General features: G+C 35.5%; 1 protein-coding gene across 3 annotated transcripts in view; it reads right to left on the reverse strand.

Annotated features, from left to right (window-relative positions):
* Positions 1 to 23,997, reverse strand: part of PIK3C3 (phosphatidylinositol 3-kinase catalytic subunit type 3) — a 116,675-nt gene that overhangs the window by 63,030 nt on the left and 29,648 nt on the right. For all 3 annotated transcript variants that reach the window (XR_010378653.1, XR_010378652.1, XM_010975489.3), the window contains exons 5-10: positions 21,511 to 21,597; positions 19,499 to 19,594; positions 16,856 to 16,927; positions 13,700 to 13,804; positions 12,961 to 13,053; positions 4,669 to 4,854 (exon numbers count right to left, since the gene is read on the reverse strand). Coding sequence is in view for 1 of the 3 variants with exons in the window: in XM_010975489.3 (XP_010973791.2) it covers positions 4,669 to 4,854; positions 12,961 to 13,053; positions 13,700 to 13,804; positions 16,856 to 16,927; positions 19,499 to 19,594; positions 21,511 to 21,597 (639 nt within the window). In the remaining 2 variants the exon portion in view is untranslated. The remainder of the gene's footprint in view (positions 1 to 4,668; positions 4,855 to 12,960; positions 13,054 to 13,699; positions 13,805 to 16,855; positions 16,928 to 19,498; positions 19,595 to 21,510; positions 21,598 to 23,997) is intronic.

The following is a 23,997-nucleotide window of genomic DNA, read 5'->3' on the forward strand; positions in this document are numbered from 1 at the left end:
ACTTACTTCCTCTGTCATTTGTACTATATTACAAACTCCATGAGGACAAAGATTACTTTCCATCAACCTATTTTCCCTTACTAAACACCAAAAATATATACTTTTCATAATTCTTCTTACATTGACACAGTCAGTATTTTTTATAACTGCCCAAATACTGACTAAAAGCAACACACATGATCTTATTACTAAATACGATTTTTTCACAGAAACATTAAATGAGAGGTTAAATGGCTTATGAATTCTTAATCAAATAGATCAATATCAGTGGCCAGGGAAATCAAATGACTCTATATCAAAGCACTTCCAAAGTGTTCTGTTTTTAAAAATAAATTTTTAATTGGAGCAACAGACATTTGATTTTCTGTAATTTTATTTGAGATTTATGGCATCTGATAGCTACAAGTATACGTACATGCTTTTTCAAAAAAAAAATAGCAAATCACATAAAACAATTGACTAACATATTTAATCACAAGTATCCTTCTTAGGAGGTGTTACAAGTCAGTTTCACTGCTAGCTTTCACTACCAGGTATGCTTCGAAAACACTCCTGAATGTATCACCTGGCGTGTTTTCCCAGTTAAAGAAAAGACTTATTACCATATGCAATCAAAAAGGCTGCACTGTTATTAAATTTCCCAGGAAGGAGAAAATTCAGAAGAAAACTACTGTTTTTAAATCACTCATAGCCATCTGATTGTGTTGGCTACTCCATAGTCAAACTACACTTTGCTTCATTTGTATGAAAATGAATTAAGTAAGTATAAAGTCTGTTTGCTCATTAGATAGTCACATCTTGAGAAATATAAAATTCCTCCAAGCATAAAGGACATAAGTATCAAGTAAAACAAAACAAACAAAAAAAATGACATTTCTTTCTCAGGCAATTCGGTAATCCCAAGAGCTATGAAATACTATCTAGGCAGTAATCACCATTTTTCTCAAGAACAAGTTAATTCTAATGCTTCAGAATACAAATGCAAAGTTCCATGTCAAAAATCACTCCCATTTCTTACTGAATTAAGAGTAACCCTTCAAGTAGGCATTTACTGTTATAGAGACATGCGTACATACATCCCACACTTCTGTTAAGTGACATGCTTTCTGTTTTTCCTGGACTTTGCAGTCTCCTTGCTTTTGCTCATATTGCTTTCTCTACTTGGCCTGTAAACTCATGTCCAGCTCTGAAAATTCTACTCTTCCTTCAATGTCCATCCCAAATGCCACATCTTCCTCAAATTCTAATGGGGAATTTCTCCTTTTGAGCCACACAGCAGTAAGGAATATGGTTTTAAAAATTCCTAAACAGAACATTAAAAAAATCAAATTCAGAAAGGTATTAAAACACTGAACAGGATTTTACAAATGCATGGCTGGTATGGCATTAGAAATTCAGCATTTATTTCATACATAGTATATATTATACACGGATGTTTTCCAGGTTGCATGATGCTATACAGGGACCAATCTTACATCTATTAAAGCTATTAAGAGAAATCACTAAAGTAACTAGATAAAGTGTAAGTATTAAAATAAAAACAGTTTTCCATTTAACTGAGAGAAATAAGAGATAAAAGGGGTGAGGCAGTTCATAATAGTAACAACTGTCACAGAATAAATACACTTTTTAAAAAGGTGATAAAATTTTATAAAATTGTGACTTGAATAAAAAAAAATCATGTATGTCCAGGAGGGAAGATTTAATATAAAGACATGAATTTTTCTCTAATATAATATATACACTGAATGTAACCCCACTTAATATTCGGGTGGAGTTTTAAGAAAATGATAAAATTATTCTAAAATTCTTAAGAAGAATAAATGTACAAAAATTATTTTAAAAATTGTTTAAAAAGAAGAAAGAGGGGATTTATTCAATCACGTTTCTAGTTTTATAAAGCAATTGCAATTTTTTAAAAGTATGATAAAAGCATAAAAAGAGAAGATTGATAGAGGGTTATCAGCAAAATGTAAAAGCCATATATTGCCGGATTTAGTAATTCCAATGCAAGCTACTTAGTCAAGAATACAGAAAAATATATATACACAAGTCTGTTCACTAAAATACAGTTACAGAAAAGATCACAAATAATACAAATGAATATCAGGAGAGGGTGACTGGTTAAATAAATTATAAAATAAGCTTGTAGTAAAATACTATGCTGCTGTTTAAAAAGAATAAGGTAGATCTACAGGCATCCATAAAGTCTAAAAACAGTGTTTTTCTATAGATTAAAAGTGCTTTTAACATCCTTGGCCTTGATACTCATTTGCCTATAATTCCAGGCTTTACGGACACAAAATGTATGTGCTGCTGATGAGAAAATGTCTAAGATTATACTGTTCAGTTAATAAGGCAAGTTTTTAACAATATATATGGGATATTCCTCTTTCTGTTAATTTTTAAAAAGGGGTATATATACAGTGTACATGCATATATATGCTTGCAATTTGCATAGAGAATACATGAAGAGAGATATGAGTGGCTACCTTTCTGGGGATAAAAAGCAGCTGGAGGAGTGATGTTATTACTATTTAAAAGCAAAGCAAATCAGAAAAAAAAAAAAAAAAAAAAAAGATGAAAGAAACAAACAAAAACACGACTTGCTTCCAGGGATGGTTAAGAGAGGTTTCGCAGAGATGGTGAGGTCTGTGCTACAGCTCACAGGAGAAGTAGGAGGAAGATGCCTCCGGGACAATGAAGTGACAAAGGCAAGGCTACTGGAGAGACTACAATATATTGGAAAAATCAGACTGTGCAAATACAAAACACAGTATTTTTCATTCAAGTTTTCCAGTTGCCCAAGATGTGGATACTTAGACAAAGGGATCGCTGACGTATATTTTCACGCTATGATTATAATATATATTATTATATATAGTCTACAATTACATCATCCCTTGCAATACCAAAAAGAAAATCACATAAAGTTTGTAACGCCATAAATACTGTACTCCACAGATGAAGCAACAGCAAGGGGACATTTTAAACCACTTAGAAATGAATGGTACAACATGAATGACAGTTTTCAAAACTTTGCCCCACATAGTTTTTTCTTCTTACTGAGCTGAATTCAGAGAAAAGGAAATCAATAGATATGTAACTACTATGCTGTTTATGCTGTATCTCCAAAACCTCAAAAAAAAAAAAGTCTAACAACCATATTTTGCAGCTTAGGATACGTGCAATATTCCTATCATTATCCTCCACCTCAGAGCAATAGAAATAGGTCAGTACTTGCATGAATACTGTTAACTCCAGAGACAGTCAAATGTTTAGCCTCTAAGCTTGAGAGAGAAGCATCAAAAATGATGATCTATAATTTTTGTTTCCAAACTCATGCTGAGGGGTTGTCCTGACTACAGCGCAGAGGCTTTTATCTAAACTCTGAGTCATGACAAACATAGATGGAAACTTAATGACTTCAGTTAGATTTCTAATGAATTTCAAAATAAATATTTCATTATTTCAAATAAATATTATAATAATTTTTTTTCACTTGTGATACAGTAAAGACAATGAAGGAGAGGATACCATGCTGAATCACAATGCTAAGAATTACTATTTGACAGAACAGTGAAAAACATTCCATCCCCAAAATATCTGAGATTTGCCTCAAAATAATCTAGAAGCAGGTCGGGCATGGGGAGGAGAGAACAACTGGTGTTAAAGATGGAGCAAAATTGGCTGTGAGTTGGCAACTGCTGAACATGAGGGAATTATATGTGAGAATACACTATATTATCCATTTTAGTGTTTAAATTTTATGATGATTAAATATATATACAACTATCCACCTTAATAAATGCTGTGTTTTGCTTCTTGAAATTCAGACACCACTATGAATTCAAAATGACTTTTTTAAAAAAAGTCTTTGATAATAATTGTTCTTTGGGATCAGCACTTCATTATAAACCGAGGCTTGAGAAGAGTTAACCTGTATCCCACAGGCCCTGCAGGCTAGCATCAACTATTGGGTTATGTTTGAGAACACACTCTCCCTATAAAAATTAATAAGTCAAAAAAAAAAAATACTAGATTAGTCTACCGTATTAGGAATTACTAAAACTCAATATCCAGCAATGCTCTGTGTCAACACTGAGTGTTCCCCCTTCCCTGGTGGCCTTACACGTGTATAAATAGCCAGCATAAGTTTGCAGTCTTTGCCTTCCAGAGGATTCAAAACCACCTTCAGAAAATCTACATATACACATCATTGTCAGCAGCTTAAGTTTAAAGGAGGAGTTTGAAGGAGACTGAGATGACCGTGCATCTCAAAGCTTTAAAGGCCCCAAGGGCTTTTCAAGGCCACCATTAAATGTGGCTTGTTGTAGACTGACTGATAGAGGGGATCTGAATTATTCCCTAGCTGGTACTGCATTAAACCATTTTTCATTAGGATTCCTTTTTCCAGACAGAGCAAGACCAGCCCTGCTGCCGGGGAAATGTCCTGGGAGACACTGTCCTATCACGTAACAAGTCGGGAAGTAAATTTTCATTTCACAGAGAAGTCCTTGGAGGAATATTTTAATTTTACTTCTGAAAACACACATAGTGTATCCTCTTCCCTTCTAAAAATCTCTCTCTCTCACACACACACATACACACAGTCTACAATCAGGCTCTAGTTTAAAATGTACCTAGCTGAATGAATAAACACTGCACCTCATCATCCGCCTGTCGTAACCTGGCAACCGCATACCGCCTCACTGTGGGGTTGGTATAATGGGAGGACAGCAGCTCCAAGGAGTCCTCCACATCCATTGGCTTCCACTTTCCCAGCAGCTCCAGTGCCTGTTTGGCCTCCTGCGGTAGATCCCAGTTAACACACTTCAAGAACTTCGTCAAAGCCTGAAATCAGAAAGGATTTAAAAATTAGAAATCGCTTGTTCTGGGATAGGGGAGGTCAAGGGTGACCTAGTCAGAGCTCAGCCTGGTCCGGACGGCTGTCACAAGTTAACAACAAACCCCCTGCATAAACACAAAGTTATGCATGTAATCCTAGCAAAATGTGCAGGATGGGGGTGGGCAGGGGAAGCATGTTTCCTATAACTTTACATTTTTTTCAGGTCAAACCACTACACAGCACTATGAATTTTAAAATTTTCTTCGGCTTTTTTTCATTTTGCCTTTCTTATTCTAAAATACGTTGGGCCTCAAGACAACAAAACAACTGAGGTATGACTCATGAACTCTGAGATGCCTTAGGAAAAACTTCATTTTACAACATCAACATGTGACATAAAATACTGTCAATGAATCAGAGTCCAAAGCCAAGAAGCGAAGAACCCCCACCACGAACCCCACTCTTGAAACTCCTCCCTAGGGTCTCTGGTTTCCCTGGAAACTCACAGATGAGGACTCAAACTAACTTGATCACGTATGTCTCTTTTACACAGAGAAGTAACTACTGAGAAAGACAGAGAAACAAAAACTGGACAGAAAGAAGCAGAAAAATAAACATAGAAATAACAGAAAATATTAAACTTCAAACTCCGCCGGCTGTTTGAAGAATCTTTCTGGGGCCTCACTTCTTTAGGCAGGTGTCGGGTAAGAAAACTGCCTTGGGGCCTATCACACGTGACTGCTTACTTAATAAATGCTCTTCAAATGAAGGTGCCTACCTGTTTTCCATAAAAAGCAACCTCTGTCGCCAGATCTCCCTACTGGCAACACTTTCCTGGCTGACCCCAAGACATTTTCTTCTTTCTCTTCCTCTATGAATTCACCTCTTGAACAAAGATAACCTTAAAATTTTAAATTCCTGCTCTGCCCAACTTAAAATCTTTTCATCGGTGAACGAATCAAGTTCTCAAGAGAAGGTACACGTGGACAACAAAACACAATTGCTTGTTACTATGGCAGAAAATGAAACTTCACTCCCACTCCCTAACTTATTCCTGACTTAACTAAATTAAGGGAAAAGGCACTGTAAAGATTATCTTGTCCAGTGCTCGAATTTGTATATAATCTCAGCGAAGTTAAGTGGCTTGCCTCGCACCTCAAAATGGTAGACAAGCTAGACCTAGAAGCCAAATCCACTGACTTTCAGCCCATGTATGTTCCCCCAGATGGTCCTGCCATCTCCTCAGTGGCTGGGCCCATGCCCCTTGGAGCCAATCCTCCACCAGCACTTATCTCCTAGATCCATTCCCAATTCCTGTCAATATTTTCTGTATTTCCCCCCAGACTGACTCTTCCTACAACACACGTCTAGCGTTTGGCACAGTCTTCTGGCTAAGAGTCTCGATATCAGATTCTCCTCTAATCATTTCACAAACTGTCAGACACTCGCGTTGGAAGCGATTTTAGAATCACCTTCCACTGTCCGCAGAAATTTAACTTATACTATCTCCGCCAAAAAGAGACCAAGTATCTCCTTAAGTGATTCTGGTGACTAACTGCCAAAGTACTCATTATACCTACAGACAGTGAAGCCACTTTTGTTGTTTTCTTAAACTATATTGAACCAAAAGCTAAAAGTGCCTTCATGAAATAGTAGCTGTCTCAATTGGACTATCTTCATTTAAATGATGCTCTACTAACTACCAAATGCTCTTATGGGCATTCTTAATCCTACAGCTGGAGTCTGCATTCCCAAAGGATAGCTACCCATTTCTTCTGCACCTCCTGTATACCATTTAGCTGGAGGAAGGGCCTGATCAGAGGCAGCAAGGTATCCTGCACTGTCTTGGGGGAGGTTTCAGACCTGAGAGAGAAATGCTCTTATCTTAGCTCAGCCTGAAGGATGCCCTCGTTTTGATAAAAGGCAGCCTGAGGCAGGAGTCAGCCCTGGAGGAGCCACCTGATGTCCTGCAGTCACTGATGGAGCCCCCTACCCCCTCCTCCAACACTTCGCTAGTGTGACGCTGCCCACTGGGAACTCATGGGTGGCTTGATGGCCTCCTCGACAGTGACCCATTCCAGGAGCCGCCAGAGCCAGCCTGACCCACAAAGAGGCCCCGCCGGAGTGAGCAGGCGCCCTTGGTGGACTGGGTGCCGGATATGAGTCTGGGTCCCACACACTTGACATCCACGTAGGACCTGAGGCCGGCGGCATGGCACTGACCTCTGCTTCCAGCTTACTGGCGAGCAAGTCACTTTCCTTACGTATCGCTCTGTCGTCAAGACCCCCTTCACCCTGTACTTCAGTTAACCCCAGGCTCTTCCTTTTATCTCTTCCGGTGACCACATATGCAATGATTTTAATTTCATTTTTGCACTTTATTTTAACTCTTTGTATTACAACATGAAGTTAAGTTGCATATACAGACACAGCCTTGGGAGGGCGGGTCCAACAGCCTTTCTCCATTGTAATATGTTTTATTCACAAATAAAATTCTTTAAGCAGTCAGAAAAAAAAATAAAAAAAATGTACCATTTAGTACTGCCCATCATTTAGTGCTTCCTCTCTCCGTGTAAGAACACAGACTGCCCTCCTAACTTATTCCAAGCATTTATTTTTCACTTCTAAAATATTTTTCTAGATTGAGTGCAGAAACAAAGCACCACTTCTTAAATAGCTCAAGCAAAAGCTTCTCCATTTCACAGACATCAGCAGCCTTAATATAAACGTGCAGGCACGCACTTAATACAAGCAAGTCCTGCGGCATGCCCATGGAGTCAATTCAATAACTGAAACACTCCAGCTCTCGGATAATCAGACCTACAGATTTGTTAGTAAGATTTATGGAGCACGCTGCTGCCACGGAACTGAAGGCCCTGGACAAAGGTTTCACAGCTCAATAATGCTAAATATTATGAATGTAAACAGGGTGGGAGTAAAATGAAGGAAGAAACAAGAATGAGAAAGGAAGTGTCAAGAATCTGAAGACAGCAGTAATAATGATGAAACTGCATCTCAGATCCTTTAAAGATGTTTCACTGACCTACATAAAATGAAGGTAAAGGATTCAAATGCAATTTTATCCCTAGAGCTCCCACAGGTAACTGGACGGTGCACGCTTTCGAGGCAGCGTGTTTGGGTTCAAATCCTAATTTCTAGCTTCATCCATTATTACTGAGTTACATGAAGCACATTATTTAACTTTTAAGGCATAAGGTTGTGGTAAAGATGAATAATGAATGTAAATGTTTAAAACAGTATATATATAATAAATACTTGATGAATGTTAATTATTTTATTATCTGATATTATCGTTGCTATTTTTGTTGTTGAATCAGTATCAAATGTTAGCATTACTGAACATATTACATAATTATTAAATTATATAATTTATTCTATATTAATAGCAATAAATACTTTCTGAACCTCCTTTCTGATCTCAGAATCACCTGTTATCACCTACTTTTAGAATCATGACCACACTTCAGAGCTGAAAACACTGTATTTGATCACATATTTCTAATTTTAGCTTCTACCAAGTTAATGATTGGAAATTTCTACTTTGTTGCTAAAAGAAAACCTGCTCCTCTACTCAAGATACTTCGACACCAAATGTGTGGGTTTTCCACACGAAACAATTCCCTAATTCTCCACAGACACTAACTGGGTGTCCTATAATTTAACTGAATTCTGACACTCAGTGCAGATTGCTGAACCTAAGGAGTGAGTCTCATGAAACTGCTTCCCATTTCAGATGCTAATTATGTCTTTTTTTATTCTCAGCTCTGCTCCAATCAACTTCGTTCATCGTCCTTAATACATCACTTGTTAAGACACATTCTGTTGCTTTAGGGGTTTCCTGCTGCCAGCGATACCCAACTCGGAGGCACAGAATTCAAGGCTCATTACAATCTGGCTCCATCGTTTCTATTTAAAGAACATTCATTCAGACTTTTCAGTCTTCTGAGCCTAGTGTTAAAGCAGGCAGTTAGCAAGCTATCAGCAGAGAAAGGGGGGGCATGGGCCATGTGGCAGGAAATCGCTTATCTTGAGATGACAGGGGGCCTAGAGGGCAAAAGAAAGGCAGGAATCTCCAGGGTCCAAAAGGAACCTTTTTCTCGTTATGCCCTCATTACAATGAAACTAGTCTTGCAAATAAGAAGTATTCCTCATGCACCACGCCACATTTCCAATCAAGATCAAATAAGGACAAAAAAGCCCTCCTCCCCTTACGAAGGCAGAGCTGGGATGAAAATCAGGAAGTATGACCCAAACCCCTCCCTCCTCAATGAATATTCCACCCAGTCATTTTACACCCTATATAACCAGCCTGCCAAAGAAACTCAGGGCAGCTGCTCACCTGAGTCTGCCTGCTCGCCCTCCTGAGAATTTAGCCTCCTAATAAGTTCTTGCTTTGCCTTCTTGGCCTCTGCATCTTGTCTCTCAATTCTTTCTGCAGTGAGACACGAACCTACTCTCTGTAACAAGCACTCTACCTTGGTCACGTTTTTCTTTCCCATGAAAAATGATCATCAAATAAAAACGACCATCAAAGTTTTGTTCAAACTTCAAGACCCATCTTAGCTCTGTAAAACCTTCATATCACAGCCCACTGAACTTGTCCCCTTCCACATGTCTATGACAGTCATTACCTGTGACGCTTAATCAGTTACTATCCTACGCGTCTACATTTTGGTTGTGTATAATTATCTTTTCCCTAAAACAATTTTAATTTATATGAAGATAGGGACATCATACCTTGAAGCCCAGAACCTTAAATAATGCTAGACTAAGAGTTGATAACAAGTGTTTGCTGAACTGAATTCATTTCTGCTTTGGCTTGCCATCAACTTCTTGCCAGGAGACACAAGTATGCTAATTGTCCTGACGTCCCTGTCTCAGAAGCAGCCTCATAAGAGCATTCAGTGTGCATCACTGTTACCTTCACCATAGATGATTCTTCCTACTGTGTTCATTCCCGAAGCATAGTTGAAAGGCATTAAGTTAAAATAATGTTTTTTTAATTAACACTTTTATCCAAGAAAGACCATCTACACACATTAAAAGCTGGATTTAGTAAGTTAGAAATTCACTCTTTGGGTTCCATAAAAATGAGTCACTTCCTGCATGCTATGGACCACAAACGTTAAAATACGACATAAATTTAACTGATTTTGTTAGATGAAGTTATTACTGTGAACTTTTCAGGTGCCAACATCAAGTTTAGACTAGAAGGCTTTTATCTAAAATACTTAAGACAGGTCATTTAGGAAAAAAAAAATTTGGAAAGACCAAATTTAATTAAAAAAAAAAAGTATAACTTTGTAAGAACCAATTTCCATCAATTTATTTTCTGAGCACTGCTTTCTCTCTAGGAAATCTTTTCAGCTTTGAGACTCAGATGTCAAATAACCTAAATCACAGTTCCTGAGAAATGGACCTTGAACGAATTTCTTTTATAAATAAAGGAAAAGGGTACAGGAGTATTTATTTTCTACAAAACCCATTTGAAATTATTAGAAAGATACAAATGTGGCTATGTGAATAATTCCCCTGGTCACTTCCAGACCCATACATGCTTGGTTTACTGAAAAGTGTTTTCTAAACATTAAAAAGTATTATTCACTCTACTCCAGTGATTGCAAGAATCCTATATATATCCTGAGAATTGAAGTTTCATCACTGACCTTTTGAAAACTTGAAATCAACTAGTTAAATGAAACTTGTCACACACTTTATATCACTTGAGCATTTTATTTATTTTTTTTGCACATATCTACAAGTAACTGAATTTCAGTGGGAAGTGACTACTTGTTTAACAAACAATTTTTCTTCCAAGTCTTTCTATCTAAGGGAGTTCTGCTCTGTAAATCTATTCTGTGCTTTCTGAACCTACACATTCCATCAGGCTGAACTCAATATCTTGCTGTGTTTTTTTAGACAACACTGCACTGCATTCAAGATGCAATTTCTGTTACTCTTCATTTAACAGAGCATCACGATACTAGCTCAGTCTTGTCTAAAACAGAGTCACAAACCTGTGCTTCTGCTGCTGAGTATTTCCCTTTTCTGCAGTGATGAAGAGAACAGCACTCAAAAGCTACAGAAAATGTAAAATTCCTCCATGTTTTGTTGTAGATATAAAAGAGAATGAATATGAGTCATCCGCGAAGAATTCCCCAAGGCTTCACTACAGGGTAAAGAAGAAAAGCTGAACAGTTACAATGAGCTGCAACTGGACTTTCATGTTAACTTTTACAAACTAAAAGAAATATAACTGTTTCAGAAAAACAAGTTAACAAAGTTTACGGTCTCATGAGATTGTAAACACATTCATTCTCACATAATTATATAATAGGTTTCTGATGGATGTTAATTTTCCTGATGCAGCTCCGTTTTGCCTGCAATGCATTTCAGAACTCCTGCTAAGGTACGAATGATGCTGCAAATATTTCCTCTCTAATCCTCTTCTCTATGACTTCATAACTACCTTCTGTTCTAACTCATAAATGTGAGCCTATCAAGAGGCAGCATTTATAAGCTTTGATTCTGCACAGGTTTCTCAATCTTCCTAAGACTCAGGTTTCCCCACCTGGGGAACAGGACGAACAGTATCTACATTGTGGGGCGGTTGCGGGATTGCAAAGATCCCTGGCACACAGTGGTTGTTTAATGGATGCTGATTATTATTATTCTACCTTAACAGTTAGTCCTGGAACCCATGTTCTAAGAATTTATTGACTACCTTATGAACTAGAAAAGACAAAGTTCACTATCATTTAATTGACTCATATTAAATATGAGGAAACTGAAGCAGTAAAAGCTTCTTCATGACAATAAACAGTAATAAATAGTAAGACTCAAAACTAAGTCTCCAATGGAAACAGCCTAAATGTCCATCGACAGATGACTGGATAAAGAAGTTGCGGTATATTTATACAATGGGATACCACTCAGCCATAAAAACTAATAAAATAACGCCATTTGCAGAAACACGGATGGCCCTGGAGAATGTCATTCTAAGTGAAGTAAGCCAGAAAGAGAAAGAAAAATACCATATGATATTACTCATATGCGGAATCTTAAAAAAAAAAGACAAATGAGCTTATATCTAAAACAGAAACAGACTCACAGACATAGAAAACAAACTTATGGTTACCAGGGTGAGAAGGGGGTGGGAAGGGATAAACTGGGAGTTCGAGATGTGCACATACTGACCGGTATATATAAAAGATAAACAAGTTTATACTGTATAGCACAGGGAACTATATTCAATATCTTGCAGTAGCTCATGGTGAAAAAGAATATGAAACAAATGTATGTATATGTATGACTGAATCATGATGCTGTACACCAGAAATTGACACAACATTGTAAACTGAGTATACTTCAATTAAAAAAAAACCCCCAAAATCCAAATAAACAGTAAGTCCCCAGACTCAAGTCTAATGCCAAGTACTTCACCACAATTCTCTCCTCTAGAAATGCTCTCTACTCCATAGTTTCATCATGGAGTGCAAATGTCTAGTTCTGACCTTGCCTCTATCCTGCACGCCAAGCTGGACTCCACCAACCCAATTAACATTTCAAATGACATTTCACGTACTCTCTCTCAAGCCACATCTCCTCCAGAATTCTACAGTTCTCTTAATAACGGAAATCTTTTGCTAGTCCCCCCAGGCTCAAAGGGGTGAGAAGAATGAAGATAAACATGAGTTTACATTTACCCTGCACCCACTATGCACCAAGTACTCTGCCAGGTTAGTCACCCGTTTTATCATTCCACCTGTGAAGGGAGACTGTCATCGTTAGAAAAATGAGGAAACAAAGCTTCAAAGCAGTCTGCCTCCCCTTACGCAGTAAGAGTAAGCTCAGTGTCAGAGTCTGTTGCCTTAACCTTCAGAAACTGTTTATGTATCAACAAGCTAGCACACATGTCTTTTTCTGTACACCTTCGAAATTTTTTTAAAATGGAGTAACAGACAGATCTCTATACCTTTTTTTTAAATTTGAAAATAAATACGTTATTTCCATGGCAGTTTTACTTCACTTTGCTCATTAGCAACAAAATGTAGATAAATTTGACATATGAAAATATTCAAGACACTCACTTTTTCTTGATTCGTAAGATAATACCTAAACTTCCATACAAGATCTTGTTCTTCGTATGTAAGCTGCTTGGTTGGCGGATAACTCACAATAATCTACAACAAAGAAAAAAAAATGAAGTACTTTGATCAAAAAACATCTTTTCACTTTCATTTAAAATTTTTCATTTATTTAAATATATCTATAACTGAAGTATTATAGAAGCAAGGAGAACGTACACGCAGACAAGTAAGATTTAAATTTGCTGTAATCAGTTCAAAAAGGATATTATCAGAGTGTTACAGGGAGAAAAAGATAAAGAAGTCACATCCATATTAAAAAAAGTACGTAATTACAGGTAATTTATTTCAACCCAAAACACAACAAACTAAAATAACAAAGCATCTCCCTCAACCCCACTCCCAAAAAACAGGAAAAGATAATAATAAACATTTCTCTTGTCAAGTTAATACATACAACAAGGCCTCTCAGGCAATGTATCTTAGGGCCAGTTTCTAAGGACACGAGATCCCGAAAGCATATGCTATCTGTAGCTCTGTCTCCAGAGCTCATATATTTACTGAAAGCCCCCAAATGATTAAAAAAAACTACAGAAATGTGACACTGTTGAAATCACGTGGGGCTCATTAACCTGGAAAAAAACGAGCATCCGAATCACTTCCAAGTGACGTGCTCTCACATCAGTTGCAACCAAAATACTCACTTAATTATTTTTATATTCATATTTTATAAGTTCCTTACATTTAATTGATCTCTCGTGGCAGCGTTGGGTTTGAGATCGTGGTCAGAAGGCCCACTTCTTAAACTTCGGGCAAGTTTGTGGTGCTTGCTCTCAACTAAATTCTCCTGTAAATTATTTGAAAATATTAACCAACAAGGGAATTTTACCAAGAGTCAGTTTCAGTAGCCGCTCAGAAATAGAAAAGTAAATAGCTACATACTTAAGATCGTTTTATAATATTTAACATTTTATTCTTGTTACAGCTTTAGTCTCCTATGTATCTTATAAAAATAGATCACCACGTGGAGACAGGCCAACTAAGCATGTCTTCTGCTTCACAAGTGCACTATGCACAAGCTAGCCCAGTTTCTTGTTTTAATTCGCCTTGTATTCAATGTCTTCACGTCATCTACTCAATCAAATATCACCTTGAGTCTAAAATCTCCCCTGACAACCCAGACTAAAGCATTCTCCCTTTCTATGAGCTCCCAGAGAACTTGTGACATCACTGTACCATCCCCTTAGAGTTTAACTGCCACTAGTAACTGGGGGCAGGGACAATGATCATAATACTTGAATATATATATCTGGCAATGACTGTTTTACTTATGGCCAAAATCAGTTTTGAACTAACCATCTTTTCTTAAGAGACTTTATTTTATTCATTTTTGCATGTGTGAATTGTCCATGTTTTTTTTGTTTTGTTTTGTTTTCCCCTAATCTTCAATTGGCTTTCTGGTCCTTTGATCTTCAGTTTCTAAGAATTCTTTACATATTAGATAGTTGGTCCTTTGTCTATGATGTATGTCACAGTTTCTTCCAAGCTGTTAACTGTCTTTTGACTTTGTCTCGGTGTTTTTGCTATGCAATGTTTTTTTAACATAGTCAAATTTATCAATCATTTAGTGCCTCCGGATTTTGAGTCAGAATTAGAACGTCTTTCCTTAGACTCGGAGTAAATTACTAGTAATGTTTCATTTTATAACATTTAAATCCTTGATTCATTTAGAGTTTTTTCTTATGTATGGCATGAGTAATGGATGTGATTTAATTTTATCTTCTTCCAAATGGCTGATCAGTTCCCCAGCACTAGGCTCCAGTGATGAAATGCCACCTTTATCAACTTCCATGCTTACCTGGATCTATTTCTGGGCTTTCTGGTCGGCTCTCCCAGTCTATTTGTGTATGTACGTGTGCTAGTACCACACTTACAATTACACAGTCTGTTTTTACTGGCTGATACAGTGTTATACCAGTTTAGTGGCACTCAATGTTTCTCTGTTAAAATGTATTCCTTTAGTTAATATTAACAGCTACAAACTGAAGTGAATTATTGAGCACAGGGGTGAGAGGGTAGCTTGCTTTTTTTGTTTTTCTTAATCTTTCGTTTTATGCTTGCTTGCACTTAAAACTAGAAATTTTTTGACACAAATGAACTTATTTACAAGGCAGGAAGAGACTCAGACACAGAAAACAAACTTATGGTTACCAACAAGGAAAGGAGGGTGGAATAAACTGGGAGCTTGGGATTAGCAGATACAAACTGCTAAATATAGAACAGATAAACAAGGACCTACTGCACAGCACAGGGAACTATATTCACTAACTTGTAATAACTTAAAATGAAAAAGAATACACATATATTTGTGTAAGTGAATCACTATGCTATACACCAGAATCTAACACAACATTGTGAATCAACTCTACTTCAGTAAGAAATAAAAATATATAAATAAATAAATAAATAAATAAATAAATAAATAAATAAATAAATAAATAAAAATTTGTAACAGATGCCCTAGATCTTTTCTCATTTTTGTTTTTTTTTTCCCACAGTATCCGTAATGTTAAACCTATCATTGTTGAGGAACATTTTTTTAAAGAAAAAAAAAAATACACTAAATATACAGATGTCTCGTTTACCTGACATTTTGGTGGGAAGTACAGCAAGGTAATATGGTGTCAGCATGACAAAACTTGCATACCCTCGACAATTTTGAAGGTAACCACAGAGTACATTCATTTGCATGTTTCAAATACCCAGAAGGCAAAACATATTTTGATTTTATAATGAAAATTCATTGTCAATTTTAGATCTGTTAACCCCATTTTATTACATTATGCATAGCAACTATGAAGGTAATTATGTGTCTGTTTCGAAAAGATTCCCAAGTGACCTTTTTTCCTTTTTATTCTTTTTTTCACTTATTTCTTACTTTGATGTTAGGCCATCAGCCATTACTTCTTGCTCTAATTACCTGTATCATCTCAGTTACCATGTTTTTATCTTCCAATGTGCTATTTTTAATGTACTTTGTTCTGATTAGAAAGGTAAGTAATCTAATTTAGCCATGTATAAAACAAGAATAAAATGGCTTAGAGCAACGTAAGTGAGCTTTAAGTGTGAATATCACGGTATCTACTGTGCTAACAGGATCTCTTGCCTGGAACTTTCTAAATCTAAAGCCATCTAATTAAACCACTGGTGCAAAGAAGGAATTCTTTATCATCCTGAGAGAGTTACCATCTCAAAATTTCAATAGGTAGGTATCTCAAAATCATTCAAGACATCATGATCCAAGTAGAATTTGACACAACATTGTAAAATGATTATAAATCAATAAAAAATGTTAAAAAAAAAAGACATCATGATCCAAACTGAATAGTTCTAGCAGCTACAATAATCTTCCCTATTTTTCAACAAAATTAGTTTCCCTAAAATTTTCATCCATTGATTCTAGCGTTACGTCCTTATATAAATACATTTTCCTTCCACATGAATGACAAATTTTTCAAATACCTGTTTTCCCAAGTCTTGACTTCAAGACTGCATTTGCATTCTACAGCTCTTTCAAAAATTCAGATAAAATGGCTCCTCAACACTACACTAGCCCAGCCTTATTTTCAGGTGTGAGCACTTCTTGTAAAGATTCCTTCCATCTGACCCTGATTCCATATAGCTGAAGTGAATTTATGAATCATTTTTAAATAACCAAGGTAGTTACAGATATATATATATACATACATATATATATATACATACATATATATATATATATATATATATATATATATATATATATATATATATATATTTTAAAAAAGAAACTGTATGTTGTGGATCTAAGTCATAGTAACTGGAGAAAAGCACTTTCCTAAGAAATGTGACGACTCACCATAGACATCTGAGGGTCAGGAACTTTCACTATCTCGAAGCTTGTTAAAATTGGAGATGACTCATCACCATCCTGGATTACAGTTGTAGCAAATGAAAAAATAAATGAATGAAACCAGATGGTAAGAAATAAGACAGGAGAATGTGTACTCAAATGCATTTTCATTCTACTTAATGAACATCATTTCTCCCTTTAAAAAATTATCTTCTTTCAGCTATATTTTAAAATACATATCCATTTTTTACCTTTTGTTACTGAGGAAATGTTCTGAAAACAAAATTGAACAGTAAAAAAATCTGTATTATAGTTTTTAGGGATATGAGGTCTGGAAATTAGTAGTTTGCTTTTGTCAGGTTTTTTTTAAACTTTGTTTATAAAAACTGAATCAAAATAATATGCCCTAGTTTTCAAACTTAGAACAAGAAACCACAGAGTACAATTAAAATATGGCACAATGGATGTGTGCATCGTTGGCAAAAACTAAGTGGATTTTAGTAATTTTTCAAATTATTACAACTGAGTTCCACTCAGAAAAGTAGAATTTTAAACGCAGAGTTAACATTACTCAAATTTACACCCGGCTAGAAACTCAGTGGCACTGCTTCTCAGGGGAGCCTTACTCAACACAATACAAACCTGAATGATAGGAATCAACCCATCAATTCTTAAGAAATAAAGTTGCCTTATTTTGTTGGTATTACCATTTTTGAAGAATGGTTACTTTGATTTTTATCCAATGCAGGCAAGAAAGGTAATTTAGCATAATAAATGTCACCGCATACATCCTGGAAAAGGCTAAACTAATTAAGGTTGAAATTCATTTCCTCACAACTGCACACCTAGTATCAAGTTTTTCTGTCAATTTCCAAATGCTAGTGTATTTTCAAATTTAGATATGTGCAACAGAATCAGGGGAGACTGAAAGAGGGGAAGTACTGAGACTTTAGGTTCAGTAATTGAGTTTTAGAGAAAACCACAAATTCCCACAGAAGTTGTTTAACAGGCCGGTTCTCAGTCACCACCCCAGAGCACACATTTATCAGCCCAGCTGTGACAAGTAATCTTCACTAAGGCTATCTGTCACAAAAGACAGGTGACAAGAAAGTCTATTTCCATTAGATTCAATACACCGGCCCAGCAATCTTTACACTAAGTGGAAATATGACAGGGGAAGTAGACAGGCATTAATTTATGGGCAATTTTCAAGAAGCAGTAGAAAGGGGTCAAGAACCTTTTCAAAAATACTTGAAATTCTTCTAATTTCTATTCTGTTATTATTTCATCTGCTATCAAAGCTGTCTTTCAAAAGATCCTTCAACATCTCCAATGTTTGAAAGCACCATCTCTATTAACATGTTTTTGCAATATAAACTCCAAATGGGCAGGAAATAATGCTTTCAATGAAATTACACACAGTAAAAATGTAAAACGCAATTTTACTCAAATGTATTGATAACAAAACAATTTCACACACCTACATTTCCCTTTCTAATGTAGTTTTCTAATTAGCAAATTAGAAATAGCCTTATCTTCCTATTTTCTTTTTTGTCCCAGGGAGTACAATTTATCAAATAAAAAGCTGAAACAACTATTCCTAACCTTTTACTTTAGAAGGGGGGACAAGCTAAAGGGAAAAAGACACATTAACTTGAAAAGCACCAGAAAAGTGATTACAAATTAACTATACAAACCCCCATTATGAAAACATCTTTCAAGCAGTAGTTTATAGTTATAAAAATATTTATATTTTAAAAAACCACTTGTGACAACTTTAACAAATAACACTGATGTGTAAATGTAATTTAAACGTGCTACTTCTAAAGAACAGATACACTGCATACAGCTTAGCTATATGCTAGAAGAAATATTAATTCTTTTATGCCACATATCAAAAGCCTGTCCTCACTCACACTGATTCTGATTTGCACTGTCCTCAGAAGCACCTGCCTTAGTACTTCCACGATAACAGAAGGTATCTGGTTTATGTGGTTTTGAACTATGTACACAATTAAATAAAGACCCTTCAATAAGCATTTAAGGCAGATATTTTTCAAGTAGCTACATATCAAATATACAACTACTTTCTTTTGATAATGAACAGACGAGCAAATTCGTAACTGCATACCTGTTATCACTCAACCTAGAAATAACAGTTTTCTTAATTCTTGCATATATTATATAAATAAATGAACATTTATGAAGTCTTTCATAAGCATACTTATGTTAGGGTCACATATATAATTCCAACACATTATATATACACTCAAGTACCAAACATATCCTTAACTTTCAATATCTTACACCACTTACAAAGATTCCTTCTTTTTTAATTTTTCAAGTGAAAACTATTCGCTTTTTATGTCCTATGTGCCACTTTGCAGAACAATTAATCAAAAAGTTTTTAATCTCTTGCATAATTATTGAATTCTGTACCCCAGAAGTGCATTACATGAATGATTGGCTTTTGTAATCTTGTTGTAGCTGTGTGATTTGATTTGTGTTTATATAACCAGCTGCCGCCGACAGCTGTCTGCTGCCATCCCACAGCCAAATAATTCATCTCAGCAGGAACAGCAGTAATTCTTTTTTAATGTTTGCCCTCCTCTCTACTTTAGAGACCATAAACAGTTGCAAGGAAAATACCTTTTCATAATAAACAATACCATATTCCTTATCATCACACTTGACGCATCGAAACTCAACCATCAAGTACATGAAATTGGAACTTCGCTTTTCACTCTAAAAAAAAAAAAAAGTTTTTATGAAAAATGATCTTTTTCAATATCAGTTTGTATCATTATCCCCAATTCAGTAATAGATGAATATATCAAATACAACTTAAAGTTTAACAAATTTTGATTTCATTATTTTAAATACACTGCTTTATACAGTACTACTCTTTTATTATATGTAGCACTCCTGTTTTATCCAGAAGTGTCTATTACTCACTGATAACTCCCTCCTCAAACTTACAACATTTTTGGTTTACTCAGTAGTGTGAATTTTACTATATAAAATTTTAAAGGTATTTTATACACATTTGCTTAAGAATGATTTTATTTCAAAAATAAACCAGATTTTTGTTTTTCTAACAATTTTAAGCAAAGAACAGTTCACCCTTAAACCACATGGACTAATCTAACTATAGAAATTAGTATAACTATAACGAAATACAAAGATAAAACAAAGTATGTAACTAAGGACAGAGACCATTTGAGCTTAACAAATAAATATTTATACTCGCAATTTACAAATGGTCTTAAAATGGCTTACAATCATTTGTAAACTTTTATCAATACACTCTAAATATACTGTATATACAACATATAAAATGTTGGTTATGTGTATAAATGTGCCCCCTTAAAAAAAAAAAAAGGCAAACACTGTATTAATAATGATGTGAAAATAAAACGAAGTCTAAAAGGGTAATTAGTCCTGACCCAAAACTGTTGGAAAAATGCTTTAAATCTATATGTATATAATCATAAAGATCTAAGATCACTTAAACTGTTCAGTTTTAGGAGGCATATTATAGACTACTATGAAAATGGTACTGGACTCTCTTTTAAAGAGTGTGTATAGAGAGTGAGAAAGGCTTGGAAAAGTAATCCCTAATGTTACATTTTTACACCTAAAGGTGTCTAAGTTGAAGAAGAGAAAAATATAAGTAAGCATTTTGATTAAACTACGTTTGGAATGTGAGCACTATAAAAATCAAAAAAAGTAAATTTTTCTCCCAGTTTCAGTATACAAGAATGTATTATGAATACATTTAGAAAAGATCTCCAGTATTCATACTATGAACGTTGTTAAACACTACTAATTTGCTTTTTTTTAAAATGAGCAATGCTAGAATTTAAACTTTATAAATGTTCACTGTAAAGTTACAAATTTCTCTCTTTCCACCTACTGAAAATTGATCAGCGAATATAAATTATTTGTGCCATGTGGTGGTCACTATAAGCTGAGCATATTACAAAATTGCCATTCTTCTCTCCTAATGTGATTAATATAACTGTTATTTCTGCTTTCTAGACATAGAATGTTAGACCAGACAGCTCCTATGTCAGTGCTAACGCACACACAAATTTTTGTTGTTGTTGTTCTAACCTTTGTAAAAGAGTTTCATTGAAGCCATCTTTTAATTAAACATATTCTGGACCAATATATAAGATCAAGAAACAAATAAATCACTTAAACCATGTAACCTTCTCATGGGTGCACAGTTCTCTATGTACTACGTAAGACAAGTAGTATCTTAACTGGGGAGACGAACTGCTAATGATGACTTAAGGTAACTGAAGGGACGAGGTAGCACTGTGTCATTTGATTTATCAAATCAGCTTGAACATAAACTGCCGTACGGAGAAGGAGAGAACACACAAGTGAGGCATCAAGCTTAGCATGGACTTCACTTATACTTGGTACACTTACGATATCCACTACCTACTCCATGGTTCAACATAACATGAAAATATAAGAAAGGCAGATAACCCGAGTTTTCCACTTTAATAGCACGGAACTCACAACTAGAGGTTATACTCAATACGCTCACATTTGTGAGGTACTTGGCAATAAATAATTCTTCTAAAAAAATTCTTGATTTAGAATTCTGGAGAAACTATTTTGAAATAAAAAAGAGGACTACAACCCACCTCATTTATCATTTCTATTTCTCTAAATGTCAGTCTGTCCAGCCAGTCTACTTTCACCATGTGTCCTTGTCGGTGAGCTTTGGTGAGCTGCGGAACAAACATAATGGAGAAAGTTTTAAGGTCTCACTGAAAGCAGGATAAAGAATGGTAATGATTATCAACATAACACTGGAAGTAGTAGCTAATGCAATAAGACAAGAAAAAGGCAATAAATGATATACAGATTAGGAAGAAAGAACACTGGTTTTATTCGCAAGCAACATAATCATCAATGCAGAAAATATTTTAAAAAATGGACAAAAAACCTCCTTGAACTAATAAGCAATTATAGCAAGGAGGACACAAGATTCATATACAGATGTCAATCTCTTTCCTATATACCAGCATTAAATAAGTAAAATTTGAAATTAAAAACACAATACAATTTACATTACCTCCCCCCAAAATGAAATTAGTATGACTCTAACAAAATATGTACAAGCTGTACATGAGGAAAACTACAAAACTCTGATGAACAAAATCAAAGAAGAACTAAATAAATGGACAGATATTCCATTCAGGGTAAGAAGACACAATATTATCAAGATGTCAGTATTTCCCAACTTGATCTACAGATTCAATGCAATTCCAGTCAAAAAACTCCCAACAAGTGATTTTGTGGATATCAATAAATTGATTCTAAAGTTTATAGGAGAGGCAAAAGATCCATAATACCCAAACACAGTATTGAGGAACAAAACTGGAGGATACACATTACCCAACTGCAAGTCTTAATATACAGCCACAATAATCAAAACAGTGTAGTATTAGCAAGAACAAATAAATGGATCAGTGGGACAGAATAGAAAGTCCAGAAGTAGACCACATGGAATCAAATGATTTTTGACAAAAAGCAGAGGCAATAAAATGGAGCAAAGAGTCTTTCAACAAATGTTGCTGCAACAACTGGACATGCACATGCTTAAAAGAATGCATGTAGACAAAGGCCTTACACCCTTCACAAAAATTAACTCAAAATGGATCACAGACCTAAATGTAAATCACAAAACTACAGAACTCCTAGGAGATAACATAGGAGAACAACCTAGATAACCTGAGTATGTTGACAGCTTTTAAAATGCAACATCAAAGGCACATTCCATGAAAGAAATCATTGACAAGCTGGACTTCATTAAAATTGCCAAAAGAATGAGAAGACAAGCCACAGATTGGGAGAAAATATTTCCAAAAGACACATATGGTAAAAGATTGTTACCTAAAATATACCAAGAACTTCAAACTCAACAGTAAGAAAATAAGAAACCTGATTTTAAAAATGGGCCAAAGATCTTAATGAACAACTCACCAAAGAAGAAATACAGATGGCAAAAAAAGCATATGAAAAGATGTTCCACATCATATGCCATCAGGGAAATGCAAATTTAAACAAGGAGAAACCACTGAATGTCTATTACAGTGGCCAAAATTAGGAACACTGACAACACCAAATGCAGGTGAGGATGTAGAGCCACAGGAACTCTAACTGCTGGTGGGAATGCAAAATGGCAACAGCCTCTTTGGAAGTTTCTCACAAAACTAGACACACTCTTACCATATGGTCCACTTACCATATGGTCCAGGAACGGCTCTCTCTGGTGTCTACCCAAAGGAGCTGAACACTTATGTCCACACGAAAGCCTGCACATGGATATGTATTCACAGCAGCTTTGTTTACAACAGCCGAAATTTGGAAGTAACTCAGATGGCCTTCAGTAGGTGAATGGATAAACTGATACATTCAGACAATGTTATTCAGCACTAAAAAGAAAGGAGTTACCAACCCCTGAAAAGACACAGAGGAACCTTAAGTGCACATTATACATGAAAGAAGCCAATCTGAAGAGGCTGCATGATTCCAACCACAGAAAAGGTAAAAACTATAAAGACAATAAAAAGATAACTGGTTGCCCAGGGTTGGCGGGGAAGAAGTGGTAAATGATTGGAGCACACAAGATTTTTAAGGCAGTGAAACTGCTGTAACAGACTATAATGATGGATAAATAACATTAAACATTTGTCAAAGCCCACAGAATGTACAACACCAAGAGTGAACCCTGAGGTTAACTATGGACTTTGGGTGGTTATGATTTGTCAGTGTAGGTTCATCGATTGTAAAAAAATGTGCCACAGTGGTGGAGGGTGTTGATAATGAGAGAGGCTATGCATGTGTCTGGACAGAGTACATATGAAAAGAAAATTTTTTACTGGTCTACAATCTGCCATATAAACATGCTAAAAAATACTGAAGCCCTTCCTGAAAGTATCTCCATGTTCCACATTTCTTGTATTTTGATTATTACAAAGGGAGAGAATTATAATAATGGTTCCTCAAAATGGAAATAAACTATTTTTTTCTATTTTCCTCATGTCTCAATATAAAAAAATAATAGACAGTTACATACATAAGGCATTTCTTTGGAGCCTCTAATGTAATACTCTAAGACTTAA

This window comes from Camelus dromedarius, chromosome 32 (assembly GCF_036321535.1).
Source record: "Camelus dromedarius isolate mCamDro1 chromosome 32, mCamDro1.pat, whole genome shotgun sequence".
NCBI lineage: Eukaryota > Metazoa > Chordata > Mammalia > Artiodactyla > Camelidae > Camelus > Camelus dromedarius.